General features: G+C 57.3%; 3 protein-coding genes across 5 annotated transcripts; all 3 read left to right on the top strand.

Moving 5' to 3' along the window:
• Positions 1-2,174: 2,174 nt before the first annotated feature.
• Positions 2,175-4,541, top strand: LOC120316385 (rho-related GTP-binding protein RhoU-like). 2 transcript variants are annotated; one of them, XM_039361912.1, is made up of 3 exons: positions 2,175-2,745; positions 2,906-2,964; positions 3,637-4,541. In XM_039361912.1, the coding sequence occupies exons 1-3, from the start codon at positions 2,514-2,516 to the stop codon at positions 4,078-4,080; spliced, it is 735 nt and encodes a 244-aa protein (XP_039217846.1). In that variant the 5' UTR covers positions 2,175-2,513; the 3' UTR covers positions 4,081-4,541. The 2 variants fall into 2 exon arrangements, with proteins under 2 accessions (XP_039217846.1, XP_039217847.1); XM_039361913.1 differs by having other exon boundaries at positions 2,359-2,691.
• A 3,119-nt stretch (positions 4,542-7,660) lies between these two features.
• On the top strand, positions 7,661-12,973 carry RAB4B (RAB4B, member RAS oncogene family). 2 transcript variants are annotated; one of them, XM_039361915.1, is made up of 8 exons: positions 7,661-7,730; positions 8,098-8,178; positions 8,456-8,570; positions 9,278-9,340; positions 9,618-9,772; positions 10,228-10,323; positions 10,711-10,852; positions 11,227-12,973. In XM_039361915.1, exons 1-7 carry the CDS (start codon positions 7,676-7,678, stop codon positions 10,824-10,826), a joined length of 681 nt encoding a protein of 226 aa, XP_039217849.1. In that variant the 5' UTR covers positions 7,661-7,675; the 3' UTR covers positions 10,827-10,852; positions 11,227-12,973. The 2 variants fall into 2 exon arrangements, with proteins under 2 accessions (XP_039217849.1, XP_039217850.1); XM_039361916.1 differs by lacking the exon at positions 7,661-7,730 and adding an exon at positions 7,737-8,006.
• A 44-nt stretch (positions 12,974-13,017) lies between these two features.
• Positions 13,018-20,267, top strand: EGLN2 (egl-9 family hypoxia inducible factor 2). Its single transcript, XM_039362187.1, has 7 exons — positions 13,018-13,057; positions 14,741-15,237; positions 15,761-16,417; positions 17,890-18,009; positions 18,669-18,805; positions 19,349-19,416; positions 19,863-20,267. Exons 1-7 carry the CDS (start codon positions 13,018-13,020, stop codon positions 19,916-19,918), a joined length of 1,575 nt encoding a protein of 524 aa, XP_039218121.1. The 3' UTR covers positions 19,919-20,267.
• Positions 20,268-21,373: the final 1,106 nt, after the last annotated feature.

The following is a 21,373-nucleotide window of genomic DNA, read 5'->3' as shown; positions in this document are numbered from 1 at the left end:
CTACTGCTTCAGTGACTCCATCCAGCCATCTCATTCTCTGTCGTCCCCTTCTTCTATTGCCCTCAATCTTTCCCAGCATTAGGCTCTTCTCCAGTGAATCCTTCCTTCTCATTAGGTGGCCAAAGTACTTGAGTTTCAACTTCAGGATCTGGCCTTCTAAAGAGCAGTCGGGGTTGATCTCTTCTAGGACTGACCGGTTTGAACGCCTTGCAGTCCAAGGGACTCGCAGGAGTCTTCTCCAGCACCATAGTTCAAAGGCCTCAATTCTTTTGCGCTCAGCCTTTCTTATGGTCCAACTTTCACAGCCATACATTGCAACTGGGAAAACCATGGCCTGGACTATACGCACTTTTGTTGGCAGGGTGATGTCTCTGCTTTTTAGTATGCTGTCTAGATTTGCCATAGCTTTCCTCCCCAGGAGCAAGCGTCTTTTAATTTCTTGGCTGCAGTCCCCATCTGAGGTGATCTTGGAGCCCAGAAAAATAAAATCTGTCACTACCTCCATTTCTTCCCCATCTATTTGCCAGGAATTGAGAGGGCCGGATGCCATGATTTTGGTTTTCTTAATGTTGAGTTTCAAGCCAACTTTTGCACTCTCCTTCTTCACCCGCATCAAGAGGCTCTTACCATAGGCCAAGAGAGGATTTGCCGGGGCGGGGAAGGAGAGAGGGGGGGCAGCCAGCACCCAGCTTGGGCCCTGGTCCCACCTGGCTGATTGCGTTTCCAAGCTGGCTTATTGTAGGCAAGCTTGCCGGGTGGTGCTGCTTAGTTCATAAAAGAGTCACCCTTTGCTTTTGGTTGAGAGAGCAAAGGTGGTCTTTCCAAGAGTGGTTATCAGTGGGTTTTTTGTTGCTTCAAAACTGCCAAAGCAGATGCTGTATTGAACGCTTAACTACAAGTTCGGAATCCCTAGTGGACAAACATTTGGAACTCAGAAGGTGAGGGAGAGGGTGTGCCGCAGTGACCAAGAGCTACCAAAGTCTTGCAGAACTGAACCCGCGGCCTGCGTGCCTTCTACAGGAAAGGGACCCTTGCAGGTTCTGCCAAAGAGCAAGTTTATTCTCAGTGGCATACATCATATCGCCCAAGGTTACTTCAGCCCCAAGCACAGCAGTCGCAGCAGAGTTTGGACAACCAGACTCAAAGCCCCTGGGGAAACTGCCAGGTGTCCAGAGCCTTGCATAAAGGCTGACAGGGTGGGGGCCATCCAGATTTCCAGGGGGGGTGCTGTGTCCCCTGCGGGACTTCACCAAAGGGATACAACTTCTGGCCCCTTCCCCTCTTCTGTCACTCAAAGTGAGATCTGCTCTGGCCTCATGGCTAACTCCTCCAGTGCAGGAAAGGCCCTCAAGGCTTGGGCTCCCTATCCCCCCAAGTAGAAATGGGGAGGGGTCATTGCCTCCCAGCCATAGCTTCTGCTTCCTGGCTGGCCAGGCAAAACGGCAGCTTGGAGCTTGTGCGGTGGGTTGCCTGGTGGCAGAGGGGCTCCTGCTGCCCAAAGGTTTTGAGCCCAGAGCGGTCCCGCCTGCCTCTTTGCTCCCAAGGCCAAGGATTGGCCAGGCCTGAGGTTTGCCTGCCGCTTCCCCAGCTCTGCTGTTTTCCTTCTGGGATCCCTGCCCAGGGCTAGAGGTTTTCCTTGCCAAACGAGTTTTGCAGGATCCTGTAACCCCAGGTGGGGGTGGGGAGGCTGCCAAGGTGCAGCCAGGAGGCTATGGAGGAGCAGCAGCACAGAAACCCTCCTGGCCCAATCTTCCAGGAAGGGTTCGGGCGTTTCCTGTTTTCTGCAGGGATCCCCAGCCCCAGAGGAGGGGTGTTCCTGTTCCACTTAGCGAGGTCTGGAAAGCAGGAAGAAACGCCCCATCCCAAAATTTTAAAAAAGCTTAGTGGGAAAAAGGATGTGTTTCAATTCATGTGGAAAAACCTATCGGATCTCATCCAGCCATCAATTAGGAATATTTAAGATCTCACTTCTGAGCATGAGCAGAGTGCTCCCAGTCACAGAGAAGCTGCCTTCCCTTGTCTCCTCCCCTGTCCTTTACCCCCACGGTCCAGGTTTGCCCGGGCTGAACCTGCACTACTGGTGAGCGGAAGGTCCCCTCCGGGGTTGGGGGGCTCGGAGAGGCTAGAATTCTTCCTGGGCAGGAGTTGGGGGGCTTCAAGAGGGCGGAAGGGCCAGGCCAAGATCCTTTCCATGGGGCTGCGCTGCCAGGCAGACCTCTGGGACCTCGCGAGGAGCACCTATTCTTGCCGTGCGGAGGGGAAGAAGCCGCCGCTCGGGGCTCCCCAGAGAGCCGGGAGCTCCAGCAGCCTTGAGCCTGACCTCCTGGAGCCCCCAAGCCTGGTGCGCGGCGCTCCCTGCTCGAAGGCGCGGACGGGCCGGTCTCCCCTCCCTCGGGTCCAGGGTGCAGGTGCCGGAGGTCCGCGCCCCGCAGGCGTGGCCAGGCAAATGAGGCGCCTCGCCTTCCAGCTGCCGCCGAGCGCCGCAGTCTCCGCTGCGCTCCGACGGTTCGCCGATGCCGTTGCCGCCGGTGCCCCCGCACCGTCCCCGACCCCGCCGGTGGCGGCCGCTGCGGGGCCTGGAGTGCGTGTTGCTGGGCGATGGCGCGGTGGGCAAGACCAGCCTGGCGCTCAGCTATAGCACCAACGGCTTCCCCGCGCGCTACGTGCCCACGGCCCTCGACCGCTTCTCGGGTACCGTCGCGGCAGCTCCGCCACGGGAAGGGCGCTACCCGAGGCCGGCGCCGGGTGCGGAAGCTGGCGGGTGGCGGAGGGGCCGGGCGCGCCGGAGCAGAGTCCCCCGGGGCGGCCCGGCGAGGAGGAGCTCAGAGTCGCGTCGGCGGCTCGCCTCCCGCTTCTGGGCGGCGGACCCCCTTGGCTAATCTGAGCGCCTGTTGTGTTTCCCCAGCTGTGGTCCAGGTGGACGGCGCCCCCATCCGTCTCCAGCTGTGCGACACCGCCGGGCAGGTAAGGGCTTGTCTGGAGCCCCGGAAGGCGGCCCTCCAGCCCGGAATTCAGGCTGCAGCGCGCGGCGTTGTTTTTGCTGCCGTAATCGGCGGCCCAAAATTTGGCTCGAGACGCCTAGCCAAAGTGGATCCCGCGGATCCGGCTGCCGCTTCCCGGAGTCCTTTGGAAGCGAGCCGGGTTCAGCTCCAAAGAGAGCAGCCTCCCCCGGGCGGGACCACCAACGGAGCCGAGGCAGCCCCCCTCTCTTTGGTCCCCACTCTGCTTTACTCCCATCTGGGATACACCCTGGTTCCCAGATCCCCACTCCGAATAATTGGGGCTCTTTTCGCTGGCCTCTAGCTTCTTTCCAGTTGCCCCCACCCCAGTGTGGGGAGCCAGACATTAGGCACACTCAAAATTCCAATGATCATTTATTACATTATTAATGCAACGAGCAACTGGAGTTCTCCTACTGGAAGAGACTGAGTACGGGGTGGGGGTGGGGCTTTCAGGGCCTCCTGTTCACAGCTGTGATGTTGGTGTTGCATCCAAAGCAAACTTTGGCCAGGCTTCCTGACCTTGCCCTGAGCATCGAATTTGCAAAGGCCAAGGCTGGGCCCTGGACGGGGGAGGGTTTCTAGGAGTGAGTGGTGAGTCTATCCTCATGCTGTGCCTTTCCCGCTCTGCTGCCAGGATGAATTTGACGCCTTGTGGCAGACCTGCTGCCCAAAGGCTGACGTCTGCCTGCTCTGCTTCAGCGTGGTGGCACCCACCTCCTTCAGGAACATTGCAGACAAATGGTACCCAGAGGTGCGTCGCAACTGCCCTTCCGCCCGGGTGCTGCTGGTGGGGACTCAGTCGGACCTGCGCCAGGATGTCAAGGTGCTGATTGCCCTCTCCCGGCGTCAGGAGAAGCCGGTACCTCCTGCAGCCGCCTGCTCTCTGGCCAGGAAACTGGGCCTGGCTGGCTATGTGGAATGCTCGGCCCTCACCCAGGAGAACCTGAAGGAGGTCTTTGACACTGCTATTGTGCTGGGGCTGCAGGCCGGCGAGGGAGCCAGGGGGCAGAGGCGCCCCCCCAGCTGCATCTGGGCCCTCTCCAAAGACTGGTGGAGCAAGTACGTTTGTGTGCGGTAGCCCTGGGTACAGCATTCCCCCCCCCCCAGGGATGGGGCCTGGCGCGGGGATCCTCCATGAACTGGTGCATTGTGGTGCATTTCTCCTGGGTCGGGGGCTTAGGAGATGCCCAGAGCTGTGCCATCATGCCTGTCTGTAGCCTGCCCTCTGTGGTGAAAGCCTCAAGCAGGGGAGGGCTGCCTGTGCAGGAGAGTACCCACCAGGGCTCTTCCCAAGTGCTGAGGAAGGGCAGATCAAGGCTGTCCTCCCTCGCTGAGCACAAAAAAAGGGGGGGAAGGCCTTGGGTACTCGAGGGACAGAATGAAATGGAGCTCCTGTCATAATCACCCCAAGTGACGGTGGAAAGTTTTTGACCAAGGAGTTGATTTTATTGTGTTTTAAACAGAAATGCATAATCCAATAGTATGATTTTTAGAAGTGAAATTACATGCTTTAAAAAATATGAATAACAAAACATTTCAGAGAACTGGATTTTTTTTTATTACATACAGTAGGCAAATCCCAGGCCTTAATCTCAGAGCCCTTGTTTTGACGCTGCCTGCTGACTTCTAGCCCTCTTCTCTACCTTGGGGTCCCTCAGGGGTGGGATCTCCATCCTGCTGATCTTCCAGCTATAGCGGCTGCAGCCCCACAGACTGACAGGAATGCCCAGTGCCAGCTGATCACCTTGCCCAAATATCTTTAATTTGAGGTGGTGTGAGGTTTCTGTTCCCCTGGGCTTTCTGTACTAAATATTTGCTTTGCAACCATTATCTGTTTAAATGTAGTTTCCCCTAAACAGAGTATTTGGGACACTCCCCTTTGAACCCCAAGATGTAGGTATTCTGAGAGAAGAACAGGGTCCGTGGTGCTGAGATTGCTTGTTTTCTTGCAGACCTTTCATTACCTAAACTAGGTAACATCATCCGTGCTAGTAGAGAAGAGCTTTCTGCACAAAGCAGAAGCACTGAAACATTAAATCTATGGCCTGGCAGTGTTGTGCGCTTTGCATGATGTAATGGGACTTGTGAGGTTAATATTAACTGGAGCAGGGGTTGGAGTTGAACTTTGTTGATAAGGAGGAAGTTCAGCCTCCCTCCTGCCACCCGCTATCAGTCCAGGCCCTTTCAGGGCAACCTGCTTCTTCCTCCCCCAGTCCTGAAAACTGCCCAACCCAGAAAGGGTGACTCACACAACAGTGCTGACTTGCTCAAGATAAAAATGCCAGATGGGGAGGAGAGGGAGGGAAGACATCTAGGCCCAACCCGCCCTTCTTGACAGGGTAGCAGAGATGCCAAGAAGAGGGGTGGGTGGGTTAGCGGTCAGTTGGAGTTAATCAGACTGGAGCTGGAAGGGACCTTGGAGTTCTTCTAGTCCAGCCCCCTGCTCAAGCAGGAAACCCTATACCATTTCAGACAAGTGGCTATCCAATCTCTTCTTAAAAACCTCTGGAGGCAGGCTGTTCCACTGGTTAATTGTCCTCACTGTCAGGAAGTTTCTCCTTAATTCCAGGTTGCTTCTCTCCTTGATTGGTTTCTATCCGTTGCTTCTTGTCCTGCCCTCTGGTGCTTTGGAAAATAAATTGACCCCCTCCTCCTTGTGGCAGCCTCTCAAATACTGGAAGGCTGCTATCCTGTCCCCCCTAGTCCTCCTTTTCTCTAGACTAGCCAAACCCAAATCCTGCAACCGTTCTTCATATGTTTTAGTCTCCAGGCCTTTGATCACCTTAGTTGCTCTTCTCTGCACTTTTTCCAAAGTCTCGACATTTTTTTTAATGTGACCAAAACTGGATGCAGTATTCTAGCTGTGGTCTTTACAAAGCGGTACTAATACTTCACATGATTTTGATTCTATGCCTCTGCTTATACAACCCAGGCTTGTATTAGCTTTTATGGCTGCTGCCGCACATAGCTGGCTCATGTTTAAGTGATCGTCCAGTAGGACTCCAAGGTCCCTCACAGTTACTGTTTTTGAGCCAGGTTTCTTGTCTAATCTGTACTTGTACCTTTGGTTTTTCCTGTTCAGGTGTAAAACCTTACTTTTCTCACATTATTTTGTTGGATAGGACACACTGTTCAAGTCTGTCAAAATCTTTTTGGATCCTGAGATTTGGGGGTGTTGGGTATTCCTGTCAGCTTAGTGTCATCTGCAAATTTGATAATTCCCCTTCTATTCCCTCATCTAAATTATTTATGAAGATATTGAAGAGTACTGGGCCTAAAACAGAACCTTGTGGTACCCCACTGCTTACTTCTCTCCATGTGGATGTAGTTCCATTGAGGACTACTCATTGAGTAGTCAGCTGGTGTTGTTGTCTATTCCACCCTTTTCTAGCTTACCAAGAAGTAGATTGTGGTCTCCTTTGTCGAATGCCTTGCTGAAGTCTAAGTATACTATGTCCACAGTGTTTCGCTAGTCTATTAATTTGGTCACTTTGTTGAAGAATGAAATAAGATTGGTTCGGCATGATCTGTTCTTGGTGTTTCCTCCCTTGGGGTCTCAAGCTGCTTGCTGAGGGGGTGGGAAGGTCATATGTATCCCTAATGTCCTCTGGGCTCTCTAAACCCTTGCCTCTCCCTGCCTGCTGCAGGACTCAGGAGGAGGAGGAGGTGCCCTGAGTGCCTGCTGGGCATGGCTGTTTCCCTGGCAGAGACAGGGTGTTTCTGCCAAGAGTAACTTGTCTCTTCTGCCAGCCTCCCAGAGCGGGCTTGCGGGAGCCTGTGGGACTGGAGGGGAGGGGAAAGGCTCAGTGAGGTGGGGGGAGGTTCTAGCTGCCTTGCCAGTGTCTCCCCACAGGTTGGGGAATAAGGTTCTACCAGGCTGAGGTGGGCTGCCCGTGGTGTGTGCGCCCATGCCTGTCTGCTGCCAGGTCAATCAGTGCTTTTTACCCTTTGTGGCTTGCCCTTGGTTCCTTCACGGTCCCAGGATCTCCTGGCCCAACAGCCCTTCCACGTGAGTGTGTGAGTACATGAGTGCACAGGGACTGCAAGAACAAAGGTTTGATGAGAGCCTTGGCTGAAGGAAGGAGACGCCCAGCTTCCCAGAGGGAACAGCCCCCCTTTTCCTCCCTTGCAAAGATAGGTTGCAATATCCCTTTCCAGATCACCTGGATCCTGCGCTCCAGCACAAGAACCACATTCGAACCCGCAGCCATACAAGCGCCTCTCATACAAGGATTTGGGTGGAAACAGCACTGGGCACTAGGCCAGAGCCTCCTCCCACGGCCACAGATGGCCTTGGATACCCACGCGGCCATACGGCTTGCCTCTGCGGGGTTAGAGCCAGGCTATGCCCGGGCCAGGTGGAGAAAAGAGGACAACTCTGCCTCAGTTGGCCGGGGGGGGGGGGTTTCCCCGGAAGAAAGCCTGGCAAGCACCTTTCTGGCTGAGAGCCAGCCGTGATGTCTCGCGGGGACCCCCAAATAACCCATTCCCTTGATTTGGCTGAATAAGGGTAGGCGGGAGCGGGAACTCTGCCACCAGACACAAAGACGCACACACGCCACCAACCCCGCCGGGCGGTCTGCGCTCCTGCCAGCGCGCTGCCCTTTTTATACCTTCCTCTGATTGGCGGCACGGCCTGAGCCTCAGCTCTCATTGGCTCAGCCGCAGAGCCAATGACCGCAGAGCTCGCCGGCCTTTCCTTCCACGCGCGGGGTGGGCCGGTCTTCGGTGAGTCGTGTGACCCTCCGTGCTTCCCGGTTCTGTCGCTCTTTCCTGCGCCCTTCGGAGCGGGACCCTGCGGACGGGCCCGCGCCGCGTCCCGGAGCCTGCAGGTCGCCAGGGGGCGTTCCCCACGGCGTGTGACGTCATCCCCCCGCGACGTCCTTCTCGGCCGGTTCCCTGGGCACCGCCATATTGCGCGACGAGGCCGGCGGGCGCAGGAAGCGGCGGCGGAGGAGTAGGGGGCGAGGGCCGCCGCGTCGTCCGCCATGTCGGAGACCTACGGTGCGTGGGCGGGGCCGCGGGGGGCCGCGGCGGCGCGGCGGCGGGGGGGCCTCTGCAAGGGATGCCTCCCGTCTCTCTGTCTCCCCCACAGACTTCCTGTTCAAGTTCCTGGTGATCGGCAGCGCCGGCGCCGGCAAGTCCTGCCTGCTGCACCAGTTCATCGAGAGCAAATGTGAGTCGCGTGGGGGGGGGCGCCGGAGGGACCGCCTCGGCCCGAGGTGCGAGGGGGCGGGAGGGAAGAGCCTGGTGGGTTCGGGAAGTCCCCGGGCGGCTGAGGCTCCCGCGGGCCTCTGCTGGGCTGCAGGCGGCGCAGAACCTTCCGGTTCCTCTGCGAGCGGCGGAGCCACGGCGCGGTCGCTCTCTGAGCCGCCGCCCCCTCCAGGTCGCGGGCTTGCCTCGGGCCGCCCCGCGTGACCCACCGCCCTCGTGTCCCTCTCGGCGCCCGGCAGTCAAGCAGGACTCCAATCACACCATCGGGGTGGAATTCGGATCGAAGGTGGTAACCGTCGGCGGCAAAACGGTGAAGCTACAGATCTGGGACACGGCTGGGCAGGAGCGATTCAGGTAAGCCGGGGGGGGGGGGGGCTGGGGGTCCGGCCCCTGAAGGGGGCCTTGGAGAGGGAAGCCCCCCCAGTCGTTGAGGGGGAGCCTTGTGCTGCTTTGGGGAAAGCGGGAAGATCCCTGCTTGCCATGCCTGGAGAGTGGCACCCCTCTGGGCACCGGGAGACCAGCCCTGGTAGTGCCAAACTAGGAAGGGTAGCTGGAAGGGTTTTTTAAAGGGTTTGGAATAACCAGTTTTAGATTAGCAGTGGTAGGATGTTTATAAAGTAGATTTTCACGAGAGCCTGTGCTGCAGGGATTGTATGGATGCATCAAAGCTTGCAAGATCAGCCATCTGCTGAATTTTGTGGTTGATGTTATGCTCAGTTAAAGTTCTGTTTTAAAAAAGATGCCAAGGACATAGGTGGGGGGAGAGGTTCCCTCCTGATTAAGATTGATTTGTGCAAGGCTTCAGTTGCCAAAGTCTCCTCTGAAACAAAGAATGTTGTCTGGAACTTTGAATCCAAACCTAGCCCCACATGTTGGCCTAGAGAATGCTCTTGTTACCTCACAGAAGGATTCAGAATAATTGTGGCTCTAACTGCACAACGCAGCATCTAGGATCCCACTTAGACATAAGGCTCAGGTTAGCATTTGCGAGTGCCCTTTCAATTGTTTGCATTACATCCATTCTGCCATACCTGTATGAAACCTTATTTACTTCTCTCTAGGTCTGTTACTAGAAGCTATTACAGGGGTGCAGCTGGGGCACTTTTAGTGTATGACATCACGAGGTGAGCAGTTGCATCCCCATCTCTTGCTTTTCAGCAGTAGGAATTCTTGGGAAGGGGCCGTTTCAGCTACGGCTGTTCACAGACAATTTTCATTGTAGAAGAAAAGCTGCGATGCTGTTTCTTAGAGGACATTTTAGTGCGGGGAGATTTTGGGGAGGAAACCAGCAAAGCAGCTTGTGCAGAAATCTATTTCTTTTCCCTCTTTGGGACAAAACCTTCTCTGAGCTTCCTAATCATCTGCTTGTCTGGCATTCAATCGGTCAATTCCGTCTTGCAGCAGAGAGACCTACAATGCCTTGACCAATTGGCTAACAGATGCCCGGACTCTGGCCAGCCTCAATATTGTAATTATTCTGTGCGGCAACAAGAAGGATTTGGATGCTGACCGGGAAGTCACTTTTTTGGAAGCTTCTCGTTTTGCTCAGGAGAATGGTAATGTGGGGTGGTGGTGGTGGTGGTGAGGCTGGCTGGGCTGGAGGTAGTTGAGCCCCTGGAGCCTTGCTTTTCCTGGGGGCACCTCAGTGCTGCTGGGTTGAGAGGGAATCAGTTTGCTCTCGGCTTCCTTCTGGGGGCAGCTGTGCAGTTAACCTGCTGGACTAGAGCAAGGAGAGTTGGCCGTGGTGAGCTCCTGCTAAAATGTTTTGGGCTGGAGCAGCCAGCTCAGATCAAGTGCTGGTTTGTTTTTCCCAGCATCCTTCTCTTGTTGAGGGCTGAAGATTCTGAAAACTCTGGGAGGCCTGGACTTGATCTCCAATAACCCCCCTCTCCTCCCCTTGGTTTGGGTTTGTCCCACCTATCCATTGCTTTAACCAGACTCAGTTCTGGTCCCAGAACATACATTGAAGCATTAAGACAGTGGTTTTAATCCAGCGCTTCTTATCCGGCAGAGCTGATGTTTCTTGAGACCAGTGCCTTGACTGGAGAGAATGTAGAAGAAGCTTTTCTGAAATGTGCACGGACCATACTGAATAAAATAGAATCAGGTGTGTCACATTTTTTTTAGCAGATTTATGAACCATCTCAGTCCTCAAGGGCTCTGGGTTATGTAACTATGGAAACTGTTGTGCAATCAGCAGTACAAGTCTTTCGGTTCATCCCTCGGTCGCCTGGGCCAGAGGCGGAAAGACACAGCTCAGGGGTTGGGGTCAAAATGGTTTTGAGCTGGTTGAAATTGAGTAGGACTCATTCTCCTACGCTCTGGACGATGTGCCAAGGCCAGGTGGCTACGCTAGAGCCTGCCCAGACCCTCTTTGGGTAAGTTGACATGTGGTGAAGGGGCTTTGGAACCAAGTGAGCATTGTGGGGCTGCGCTTGGCTGTGGGAGAATGTGGCCAAAGCCAGTGGTAGCTGAGTCTCTCTTCCCCCACCAGGTGAGCTTGACCCGGAGAGGATGGGCTCAGGTGTCCAGTATGGGGATGCGTCTTTGCAGCAGCTGCGGCAGCCCAGGAGCAGCCAGGCACAGACGCGGCAGCAGTGCACCTGCTAGGGCCCAGGTCCCCACCGGCTTGCAAGGTGAGCCTGGGAGCTGCTCTCTCCAGTGACTCTCCCATTCAATGCCCTTTGTGTGCCTCTGCCTCCTGCACCTGAGGCTGGGCTGCGTGGGCAGGGGACCCTTTTCATTTCAGAAAAACGGGTGACCAGCAGTCCTCCAGCCCCCAACCCCACCCCGTGGCCTGCTTAGCCCCCGTGCATTGGAGCCACTGGCAAGAAGCGCACGTGGGCCCTTTTTCCTTCAGCGACCTTTGAGTGGGGATTGGAAAGCTTCAGTGAATAATCTCCAGCAGCTATGTGGTCGGGAGGTTTTAGCCATGAGTCCATCCCCCAGAGGGAAGTGTGAAGAACTGGAGCCCCTGCAGGGCCCCAACGTACTCCTCCTCTTTCCTCAGTGCTGGAACTCCGCTGCTCTGGATCCAGGGCTACATGAAGCCTCTCCTTCTGTTTGGTTCTGCAAAGCAACAGGCCTCGTGGGCTGAAGACCCTGCCGCACCCCCTTCGGTGGCTGCTACGGCCACCGCCGCTTCCTTCCCCTCACCTTGCCTCCCATCCTAAGGAGAAATGTTGTGAGTTTGGCTGTCAGGTTTCCTAGCAGAAGGTTTGCACCAGAAGCTGTGGCCAGGCCCCTGCATCTGCCCCTTTGCACACTGCGGCTCCCCAAAGATGTGGGGGGTGCTCCTAGAGGGAGTAGGGCCTTCTTGGCCCCTTGGAGTGACTACCTCTGCGCTCCGTAGCTGCCTCCCGCTGAATAGCAGCTGATCCTTCTGATTGGGAAAGAGTGTCCATGCCCCTTCCGGGATGCTCTACTTTCTACCTTTTAAGACCTTGAATTGTTTCACATTGCATCGAATCTCAACCTGCTTTGAGAAGTCGGGGGTGGAGGGAGCAGGTTGGAGCACAGTTGTGGTGACGGAAACTTTGGTGTTGTTTGCAGCATCCCCAGCACTCTCCTTTGCAGGATGGGGTCCTGGGAGAGTGCCTCTCCTCTCCAGGTTCACTTGTGCAGGATGGCGTTTCCATGCCTTGTTTCACTTTCCGCCCCCTCTTCTGCTTGGCCAGTGCCTCTGCTTGCACCCCTCTTTTCCTGGGGCTGCAGTGGCTAGGCCAGCCCAGGCCAGTGGGCAGGTTGGCTTGGCTTTGGGGGGGGGCTGTTGGCCTGGAGTTGATGGAGCGAGAAATGCCTACTTTGGGCAATTTCTGTGAGCTCCTTTGTGGGTGATTTGCTCTGGGCTGGTCCATAGCAAGGAAGCCACAGCATCGGCAGAATAATCTCCGCTTCCCTACTGGTGTGGGAAGCCGTGGGGATATTGCCCCGTTTTGGCAAGTTTGGATCCCCTCATGCTTTCATGTATTGCAAGATGTCCGTATCTCTAGAACCTTTGACCAGGTGCCAGCATGAGAGGCAAAAGTCCCACGGTTGACAAAGCACCTCTGACTTCCAAAGAGCACAGCCCTGAGTTTTGTCACATGAAGTGGAGAAAAAGAATTGCAGGCTTGACCTGGCAGTTCCTGTTGGCAGTTACTTTGGCCATGGATGGCTGCCCCCCTTGCAGGAAGGGGAGGTGCTCTGAGTTGGGGACTTTTTCCTCCACCTTCCCCTCCCTTCCTGGTTTTATCATCACATCATGGGAAGGTCAGAACCTAGAGGTGGGGGTCTACCTCTGTTTTCTGCTAGAATGTAGGCATCACTGCCTCTTCTGGTGTTCTGTTTGGATTGATCTGGGGAAGTTTTGCTTCCTCTCCTGCTGAGCCCTCCCCTTTCCCCTGCAAAAGAAAGGCAGGCGAAAAGGCTTGGCTTTTATTTTTAAGTATAATGTTTACCTTTGTTATTTATTCTTCTGTGTCAAGGGCAGGAACAGGCTGGCTTTGCAGGTGGTCCCTGCCTTCACTTGCCCTCCTGGGTTCCCTCTGCAGATTATCCCTCTCTGGTCCTGCTTTGATTCCCTGAAGCTTTGGAGGAGGAGGGGGGGGTTCTTTGCACAGGCTTTCCATCCAGAGGTGAACAGCTGACTGTTATAAGCAGTTTATAACCTAAATCTTCCGGTTTATTTTGTTTTCCTATAAATGCAAACATTCCCTCCAATTTCAAGGCTGTGAATATGATACTCATACATAAAACATTTTTTTTTCTTTTACAAATGTCAGAAGGGTGATGTCTTTTTCCTTTTTGAAGCAATACACAAATGGTCAATAAGCAGCAGAAGGACCGAAGGCTACTCAAATGTAGGACAGGCTGCGGGTGTTGGTCGTGGGGGGAAAAGTACCAGGCTGCCGTGGTTTCCACCCACAGCTGATCTGATTTGGGAACCTGGTAAGCAGGCCCTTCAGCTAAGGGCTCTCCCCTTCCCCGCCTTGAAGGAAGCTGAGTCAGGCATAGGACAGTGGGCCCTCTGACTGCTGTCTAGAGCGGGGGTCTCCAACCTTGGGAACTTTAAGCCTTGTGGACTTCAGTTCCCAGAGTTCCCCAGCCAGCACATGCTGACTGGGGAATTCTGGGAATTGAAGTCCAGAAGGCTTAAAGTAGCCAAGGTTGGAGACCCCTGCTCTAAAGGTCCTGGTGCTGCTGCATCTCCATCGTGCCTTCTTCCATAATTTATGCAGCCTCCTTTTAAAACCCCCCATTGTTTCTCCACCCAGAAAGCTAAGCCCAAACTCAGGCAATGGATCTTTCCCTCTGGGCTTGGTGGTCATAAAGCCGCTGGCCCAATGTCCCTGCCCATACTTGTGGGCAAGGCCCAAATGATTTTTTATTCTTTCCAAAGGTAACGGAATCCCCAGTCTGTCACCCCCAGATGAGGGGAAGAGCAGGCCTTGCAGTTTGCCTTAAGGGAGGCTCTAATAGAGGAAAAAGTGCTTTACAACTGACCGAGAGGCAAAAGAACTCCAAGGGAGAAATGGGCATTTTTCATGGTGTGAAAAAAAATGACAGGAAAGTTAAGACTCTTGTTATAAACTGACCCTGTGCTTTACTCCTGGGAGGGAAGGATAAGGAAGCACTCGATCCCCGATTCTCCCTTCTTTGTAGACAGATTCTGTAGGGCTTTAATAACAAATCAGCATTGTAACAAGAAGCCATCAACTGAGAACATATATGCAATAACCACATCAAAGAATGATTCTGTAGTTACTTAATTCAGACAATCCTTACACGAGTTCTCCATTATTTACATGCATTAATGCATTTCTTGACTGTAACTGAACAGAAAACAAACAGAAAAAAAAATGGAAAACTATCAGAAAATAAAAAGCAACAATTAAAAGACCAGTTTCCCAGTTAATCCATGGAGCCCCTCTTCCCAAACGAAAAGTTCTTGTCTCCTCTTCCGAATCAGCAGAGCAAGAGGGTGGCCGGGACCCACAAAGAGGCTTCTGCTACAAATGACTCTCGCCAGGTTGTGATCTGAAGGTGAAGGTGCATCTTAGCTGAGCTCCCAAATCAGGAACCCAGGCTGGTGTTCTTACAATTCAGAGCTGAACTGCAGACGGCCTCTGCTGGCTGAAACTGGGTGGGTGGGCTTAGTTGGGAACCTTCCAAGATGCCCCCCCTTCTAAACACTTGGGGTGGTAGGGTCCTTTGTGGGTAGCGGCCTCTGATTCTGGCATTCCCAAAAAATTCTCTTGGGACCCAAGCTGGGGGGGGCGGGGCTTCCAGCCTCATCACATCAGTGGGGTGCCACAGACAGGCAGAGCCCTAGAAAGATGGTAGGGAAGAAAGTGCCCCTTTGGATTTGCCTGCAGCGGGGGGGGGAGGAAATGGGGAGACTCAGAACCCCTCTGCCAGAGCTAGCCCCTCCCCATGATTTGATTTTCCAGCCTTTTGGAAAATCAAGGCAAACAATTCCTGGAAAAGAGGAAGCAAATGGTCTCTGTGGGGATGACACACGTGGCCGCTTAGGAAGTGTTGAGTTCTTTTGCCTTTGGTGCCATCAAAGATCCTGCCTTCCTCCTTCCCTTTTTTGCACGTTGAAGAGTTTTGGAAACTGCAAAGGTTTTGTGTGTGTGTGTGTGTGTGTGTGTGTGAGAGAGAGAGAGAGAGAGAGAGAGGAACATTTTGTCCAATCTGGAGGAACAACTCCGCCTCCTCCGAAAACCTACCGGGCGGCGGGGGACACTGGGGCCGGATCGAGTCGGGAGAACCAGCCCAAGCGGCGAAGGGCCAAGAGCTTCGCCCCGAGGCCGACCTCCGCTGGCTGGAAAGGGGCGCGAGGTCTGCCGGAGTTGCTGCGGGGGAGGAAGCGACGACTCCGGCGTCCGGGGAGGCCCCCACGCGCTCCCGAGGGCCGTTTCCACTTCCTCTGCTCGAGGGCCGAGCGCGGAGGGCGGCTCGCTCCCGGGGCTCGCGGGGGGCTGCCCGGCTGGCGCCTGGCCAGAGCCCGGGAGGACAAGCGGCGGCTTCAGCGAAGGTGAGAAGCGCCTGGCGCGCGCCGAGGACTAGCCTCTTTCCAAGCAGAGCCGCGGCTGCCTCGAAGGTGACGACTCTTCCTGGCGGTGGGTGGCCGAGACCGTCGTCGGTCTCCCCCGCGGAGGCCAGCCCGGCGGCCGCGTCCCCAGGGCGCCCACCGCAGAGTTGCGGCTGCCAGAGGTGGCGGGGAGGGCCAAGTTGTGCGTCATTTGCTTCCCCGGGATTCGGCCGTGGCGGCGCTTCGTGCCTCCGTTTGCCGGGGTCTCAGGTTGTCCCCCGTAGCTGTTCGCCGTTTGTGGGATGGCAGACCCGCCAGCCTCTGCCCGCAGGCCAGGGATGATGGGACCTGGCAAGGTCTGGCGTGGGAGGGGCGGTCTCTGCTCGCCAGAGTCTCCTGCCGTTCCCCCCCCCCCGTCCCACGCCGTCTTCGTCCCTTCCCGGGGATAGTGGTGGTGGGGGGCGCTTGGGAGCGCTCAGTGTGTTCGGGGCCGTTGCGAGCTCGCCCCCTTCTCTTCCTCCCGTAGGCAACCGAGCCCGGCCCCTCCCGCGGCCGGCAGTCCCTTCGGGTCAGCGCTGGGCCGCCCCGGCCCCTGCACGATGCTGCCGGCCCGCGCCGAGCGCCCCCCGGCCCTGAGACGGCCGCCTCCCGCCCGGCGGGCCCTACCGTGGGGCTGCTCCCGGGCTCGGGTAGCCAGGAGGCGGCGGAGGCGGCGGAGGCGGGCCGCGCGGACTGCAAAGGGCTGGCCGTCCGCGGCCTCCTCTGGCTGGCCCTGACCCGGGAGCTGAAGCGGCCCGGCCCGGAGGCGCCGCGCTCGGGGGCGGAGGGCTCGGCCGAGCGCCGGCAGCGGGGGGAGCCCGGCGGCCAGCTGGCTCGCGACTACGTGGTGCCCTGCCTGAACCGCTACGGCCTCTGCGTGAAGGACGCCTTCCTCGGCGAGGCGCTGGGCGGGCAGGTCCTGGCGCAGGTGGAGGGGCTGCACCGCGGCGGCAAGTTCCGGGACGGGCAGCTGGTGCTTCGCAGAACGGTGCCCGCCCGCCGCATCCGCGGGGACCAGGTCGCCTGGGTGGAGGGCCGGGAGCCCGGCTGCCGAGCCATCGGCGCCCTCATGGCCCACCTGGACGAGCTCATCCTGCAGTGCGCCGGGAAGCTGGGCGGCTACCAGATCAACGGCCGGACGAAGGTGAGCGCAAGGCCGGAGCCCGGCTGTTGGTACCGCTGCCCGGCTCAGCCCCCCACCCTGCGGGCCGCCCCTCCAGCCAGCCCCTCGGGTGGACGCGGCGGGGGGGGGGAGGCCAAGGGATCCGGTCTCCGGTGATCCTGCCCCCCCCTTGAGGGCGCTAAAAGCGATGGACTTTACGCTGGGGGGGGGGAGGTGGGCGGAGCCCTGCTGCTGGACGGGGCTTGGAGGAGGGCAGACAGCCCGACAAAAACCGATTCCCCCCCCCCAGAAAGCCTTCGGTGCTTTTGGCTCCTCCTGGGACTGCCCTGGGTCTCTCCTTCCTGGGCTGGTATACTGGAAGGGAGGCTGCTGGGGAGGGGAGGGGCGGGCAGCTGTGGATGATGGGGTGATGGGAGCAGTCCTCCTGGTCTTTTCTGCTGTGGATTTCAGGCCAAGAAGGGGAATAAGCATCTCCCCCCCCCTTTGGGCTGAGGTCTGTCTACCAGCCCTCTCTGACTTGTGGAGCCCCACGGAAGAGGCTCCCTCCCTCTGCCAGTCTTGCCAGCCTGCACCCCAGAGGGACCCTGGCCGCTGCCCCCCATCCTTGAAGTAATAAGAGGCGCCTCAGAGGCCGACACCCCCTCGGACAACAAGCCCTGCCTTCCCCTCCTTTTGCAGCCTGGTCAAAAGGCTCCCTGAGTTAGCATCTCCTCTGCTTTGTCCTCTGGTGACCCTGCAGGGAACATGGGGGGGGGGCTGGCAGTAGCCCAGCTGGGAGGGAGCAAATCCTGCCTCACGGGAACTGGATGTCCTCGATGTTTCCAAGAACAGGCTGCTCCAGCCCTGGGTGGGGTGAAGGTCCCTTCTGCAGCGCCACTCGCTGGGAGGTCGGCCTCCGAAGGCAGAGATGGGCTTAGGGGACAGAGAGGGTAGATGCCTTGCGTGGGGGCCCCCCCCACCAGCCCACTGCATCCCTTTCATGGCAGGGCTTTCCCTGCCCTCCCCGCCAGTGTTCAAGTGAACCACAATTCATGATGGGGACACTTGCAAATAACTTTGCCTCTGAGCATATGCTGAGTCCAGCTTTTGTCTGCCTTGGGTTTGAAGGAGAAACCTTTTGGTTAGGCAAGGGAGTATGTATGTGGGGGAACCTCCCCTCTGAAAGCAGAGCATCTTGCCTTCTATGTTTGGGGTGCCTGCAGTGAGGTTTGTGGGTCAAACAGCTCTGAGACCAGACAGGCTGCAGCATTCGCCCTTGGCACCTGCTTGATGGTGGCAGAAGAGTCCATCCCCCGACATTTGCCCCCCCCCACACACACACCTGTTTTGGAATGCTGGGAAGTGCCTTGCCAGGGTGGTCCTTGGCTATGGGTCCCAGGTCATTTGCGCCAAAGGGGCTGGCTGGAGGGGTGAGGGGCTTCTGGGGGGCAGCCCTAGTGGATTTGCCAGCTGCTCAGTCTCCCCACTTCCCCTCCTCTCCTCCTGCCTTCCAGGCCATGGTGGCATGTTATCCTGGCAACGGCCTGGGCTACGTGCGGCATGTGGACAACCCCCATGGAGATGGGCGCTGCATCACCTGCATCTATTACCTAAACCGGAAGTGGGATAGCAAGGTAGGTAGTGGCGAGGGGGGACAGCTCGCGCACAGAGCTCTTCCTGTTCCCTGCACCGCCTCTCTTCCAAGCCCCAAATGCACAAGGGGGTGCGGGGATGGCTCCCGCATTCAACTGGCCTGCTCTACAGGGTTAGTTTGCGGTGCTTGGATAGTAGAGCTCCACTCTTCTCTTCGAGGAGGCAAACCGGGTTTGTGAGAAGTTGCCATCCAACTTCCTGAGACGGCCGGTTCCTCGCTCCGCTGCAGATGGGGTGTGAGGAGGGGGCAAGGCTGAAACTCCTGGGTTTTGGTGGGCTTCAAGTGTTTCTTCCTTGCCTTCTGAGGCAGCTCTGAGCAGTTATGTCATCAGCTTGAGTTTCCATGTGAACGTGGGGAAAGAAAGTAAAGTCAACCACAAGCAAAATTTCCAGTCTTGAAAAATGGGAAGTTTAAAGCCGCCTCAAAGCGGGGGTTTCAATGTCTTCTAGAAAGAGTGGGTGGGCTTCCCTCAAAGGGAGTTTGGCGGTAGGGGTCTGGGGTCTGGGACACAACTGGGCCCTTTTCGTGGTGGAGGATTGGGTATCCCCCAGGCTCACCGTGGGGACGAGGGGTTGCCCTTACGAAGCCCCCATCCTCCACGGCAGTCTGAAGGACCTTCCTTGGCCCCCTCTCCCCCAGGTGCACGGGGGCCTCCTGCAGATCTTCCCAGAGGGTCGCCCGGTGGTGGCCAACATCGACCCCATCTTTGACCGGCTGCTGATCTTCTGGTCGGACCAGCGCAACCCGCACCAAGTGAAGCCAGCCTACGCTACCAGGTGACGGGGCCGGCAGGAGGGAAAGGGTGGGGCAAGAGCCACCTGCAAATGAATCCCCCCCCCCAGACATGCAGAATGATGTGTTGGCAGTGGGGAAGGCCTTCCTGCTCTGAGCCAGATGGAGCCCCTGGCCCTGTCCATAGAGAGGAAGGCTTCGGACCAGCTGCCTCCCAGGAAAGGGGCAGGGAGTTCCAGTGGCAGCGTTAGCACCCCCAAAGAGGCTGGAGGACTGGGATGCCAAGCCAGATGACACTGGGTCCCTAGGCTGGAACAGAAGACCCCTCCCCTTCCCCTGTGAGGCTTTGGCGCTGCTGCTGAGGAAGGCTGTGGCAGGGGCTTTTCTGTGGGAGGGGCTGCCCTGCTTCTGAGATCAGGCATGTGGGGAAGTTGCTAGGAAGCACCGATGGGGGAAGTATTCTTATGCGCTAATTTATCACTGTGGGGTTTGTCCTAGAAAGACCCCCCCCATTAGAACAGTCAGGGCTCTCTCAACCCCTCCCCCAGCCCAGCTGCCGCCTGATCTGCTTTCTGCCACCTGCCCAGGTATGCCATCACAGTCTGGTATTTTGATGCCAAGGAGCGGGCCAGAGCCAAAGAGGCGCACCAGCGGGGTAAGTGTGTGTGTGGGGGGGGCTCCTTTCAGCAGAGGTGCAATGGGGATGCTCCCCTGAGTTTGGGTGCTGGAGCCATCTGCCCGCAGCCCCCGGGAGGTCTTTCCCTGGGAATGGCTGGCCCAGTTAGCTGTGGGCAGGACGGAGCCCCACAGAGCCAGCTTGGGAAGCGCCGAGACTGTTGTCCAGACAGGCTGGGCTGATGGTCAGCAGAGTCAGCCGGTGAGCAGTGAACAGAGGCTGCAGCCCCCTGTGAGGGTCCTTCAGCTTTTGGGGGTGCTTCACAATTGGGGCTCACAAAGGCTGCAGCAGAGCCAGGAAGGGAGCAGGAAAAGGCGGGCAAAGTGATGGAGGGCAGTTTGGGGGAAAGAGCAGGGGCACCTGGTGATGTGGAGCTCGGCTATGCTTGGGAGGAAGGCTTTCCTTAACCACAGCCTCCCCTGCAGCTTGTGCTCAGAAGGAAGGAGCCTCTTCTGGGATAGGGACGGATGGCCCCACGTGACGGATGGAAGACCTTGCCGTGGGAAGCTGACTGGCACGGCCCGCCCTTCCTTTGGCCATCCCAGCTGCCTGTGGATGCTGCCACTGCTGGGCTGGGATGCCCCTATGCAGGAATGGGGTCTCGGGGGAGAGAGGAGCCCTGGGGTGCAAGGAGGCACCCTACAAGCCTGGATGTGTGTTTTGCTCCTCCGGCGTGCAGCTGTGCTCTGGTCAGTCTGTAAACGCAGCTCCACTTTGCGTATGGGGCGTCCATGGCTGCCCCCTCCTGCTGCTGCCTGCATCGCCCATTTGCAGACGAGGAGAGAGAGAAAGAGAGGTGCGCAGTGCAATAAAGATACCTCATTTGGAAATGCTCTTGGCTGATCTCTGGGGGGGCGGGGGGAGGCCTGATATGCGACCCAGGTCTAAGGGCCCCAGCTGCGCTCCCTGACGGCTGTGCACCCACCATGATGCCCCACTGTCGACCCACTTCCCCCGACAGGCTATGAGAGCTAGGATCACATCAGCCTGGTCTGTTTCTGGCGGGCAGCGTCTCCCCATTTGCCTGCCTTGGCAGCCCCAGAGCAAGACCCCCCCCTTGTGGGGGTAGGTGGTGTTCCTCTGAACTCTCCTTTCCTTCCTTGGGGGGGGGGGCTCTGTTTGGCTTGTCAGAAACAGTTCTCTGCCCTCTTGTCCTGTGAAGCCTCCAGAGGGTCCGTGGGGAGGCCTGCAGGGGGGGGGGTGCAATTTGAGGAGCAGCCAGAAGTGAAGAGTGCAGCCAAGGAGGCTGCCAGCAGGTGGGGCCCTTGAGCTGACTTGGCAGGGACTGGGGCCCCTGTCTATCTGACACACACACACACACACACACACACACACACACACACACACACACACACACACAGTCAGCCAAGAAAGGGCCAGAGGATGGCCAGGCCAGGCCCCCAAAGGGTCCTCAGGGCCTCCTGCTTGGGTTGGGCTGGGGAATGCTGGGAGTTGAAGTCCACACATCTCAAAGTTGCCAGGGTTGAAAAACGCTGCCAATTAGACCCTCCCCAAGAGGCAGTAAGTGCACAAACAAGCCGAGTGGGGATTTTCTCTGGTGAAGCATCTCCTAGCGAAGACAGCAACAAAGGATACTGGCAGCCATGCCCTCCTCTCCGCCCGGCTCTCCAGGGCAGCTGAAGCAGGCAGGATAAACCTCAGCAAGGCTGGCTGCTTCATTTCTACCACCCTTGAGCTGCTCTGCCAAAGTGAAACCCGGCTCTCTGTCCCAGGGAGTGGGCAGCTGCTCAGGTGGCAGATCACACGGCAGCCCTGGCACCGGGGGAGGCTGCAGCAGAGGCTCCAGCTGGCTGAAGGCCAGGAAACGCCGAGCGATCACTGGGGCAGCTTCCTCCCAGTGCATCCACCTCCCCATCCCAAATCGTCCTTTGCTTAGAAGTCAATACCCCAGTTATTGTGGGAAGACTGGCCACAA

Source organism: Crotalus tigris, unplaced genomic scaffold (genome assembly GCF_016545835.1).
Source record: "Crotalus tigris isolate CLP2741 ecotype Arizona unplaced genomic scaffold, ASM1654583v1 scf7180000019364.2947544272:3078424, whole genome shotgun sequence".
NCBI classification, from domain to species: domain Eukaryota; kingdom Metazoa; phylum Chordata; class Lepidosauria; order Squamata; family Viperidae; genus Crotalus; species Crotalus tigris.
Note: the sequence above shows the minus strand (reverse complement) of the source record. Positions and strands in the feature narration are given on the sequence as shown.

Bases quoted from the DNA above. Each gene is read 5' to 3' on its own strand.
- LOC120316385 (XM_039361912.1), top strand. From the start codon at position 2,514: ATGCCGTTGCCGCCGGTGCCCCCGCACCGTCCCCGACCCCGCCGGTGG. The intron at 2,746-2,905 runs GTGCGGAAGCTG...GTGTTTCCCCAG, and splicing joins CTACCCGAGGCCGGCGCCGG to CTGTGGTCCAGGTGGACGGC. The intron at 2,965-3,636 runs GTAAGGGCTTGT...CTCTGCTGCCAG, and splicing joins TGTGCGACACCGCCGGGCAG to GATGAATTTGACGCCTTGTG.
- RAB4B (XM_039361915.1), top strand. From the start codon at position 7,676: ATGACCGCAGAGCTCGCCGGCCTTTCCTTCCACGCGCGGGGTGGGCCG. The intron at 8,179-8,455 runs GTGAGTCGCGTG...GGCGCCCGGCAG, and splicing joins CCAGTTCATCGAGAGCAAAT to TCAAGCAGGACTCCAATCAC. The intron at 10,324-10,710 runs GTGTGTCACATT...TTCCCCCACCAG, and splicing joins ACTGAATAAAATAGAATCAG to GTGAGCTTGACCCGGAGAGG.
- EGLN2 (XM_039362187.1), top strand. From the start codon at position 13,018: ATGGTCAATAAGCAGCAGAAGGACCGAAGGCTACTCAAAT. The intron at 13,058-14,740 runs GTAGGACAGGCT...GGAAGTGTTGAG, and splicing joins GGACCGAAGGCTACTCAAAT to TTCTTTTGCCTTTGGTGCCA. The intron at 19,417-19,862 runs GTAAGTGTGTGT...CCTCCCCTGCAG, and splicing joins CAAAGAGGCGCACCAGCGGG to CTTGTGCTCAGAAGGAAGGA.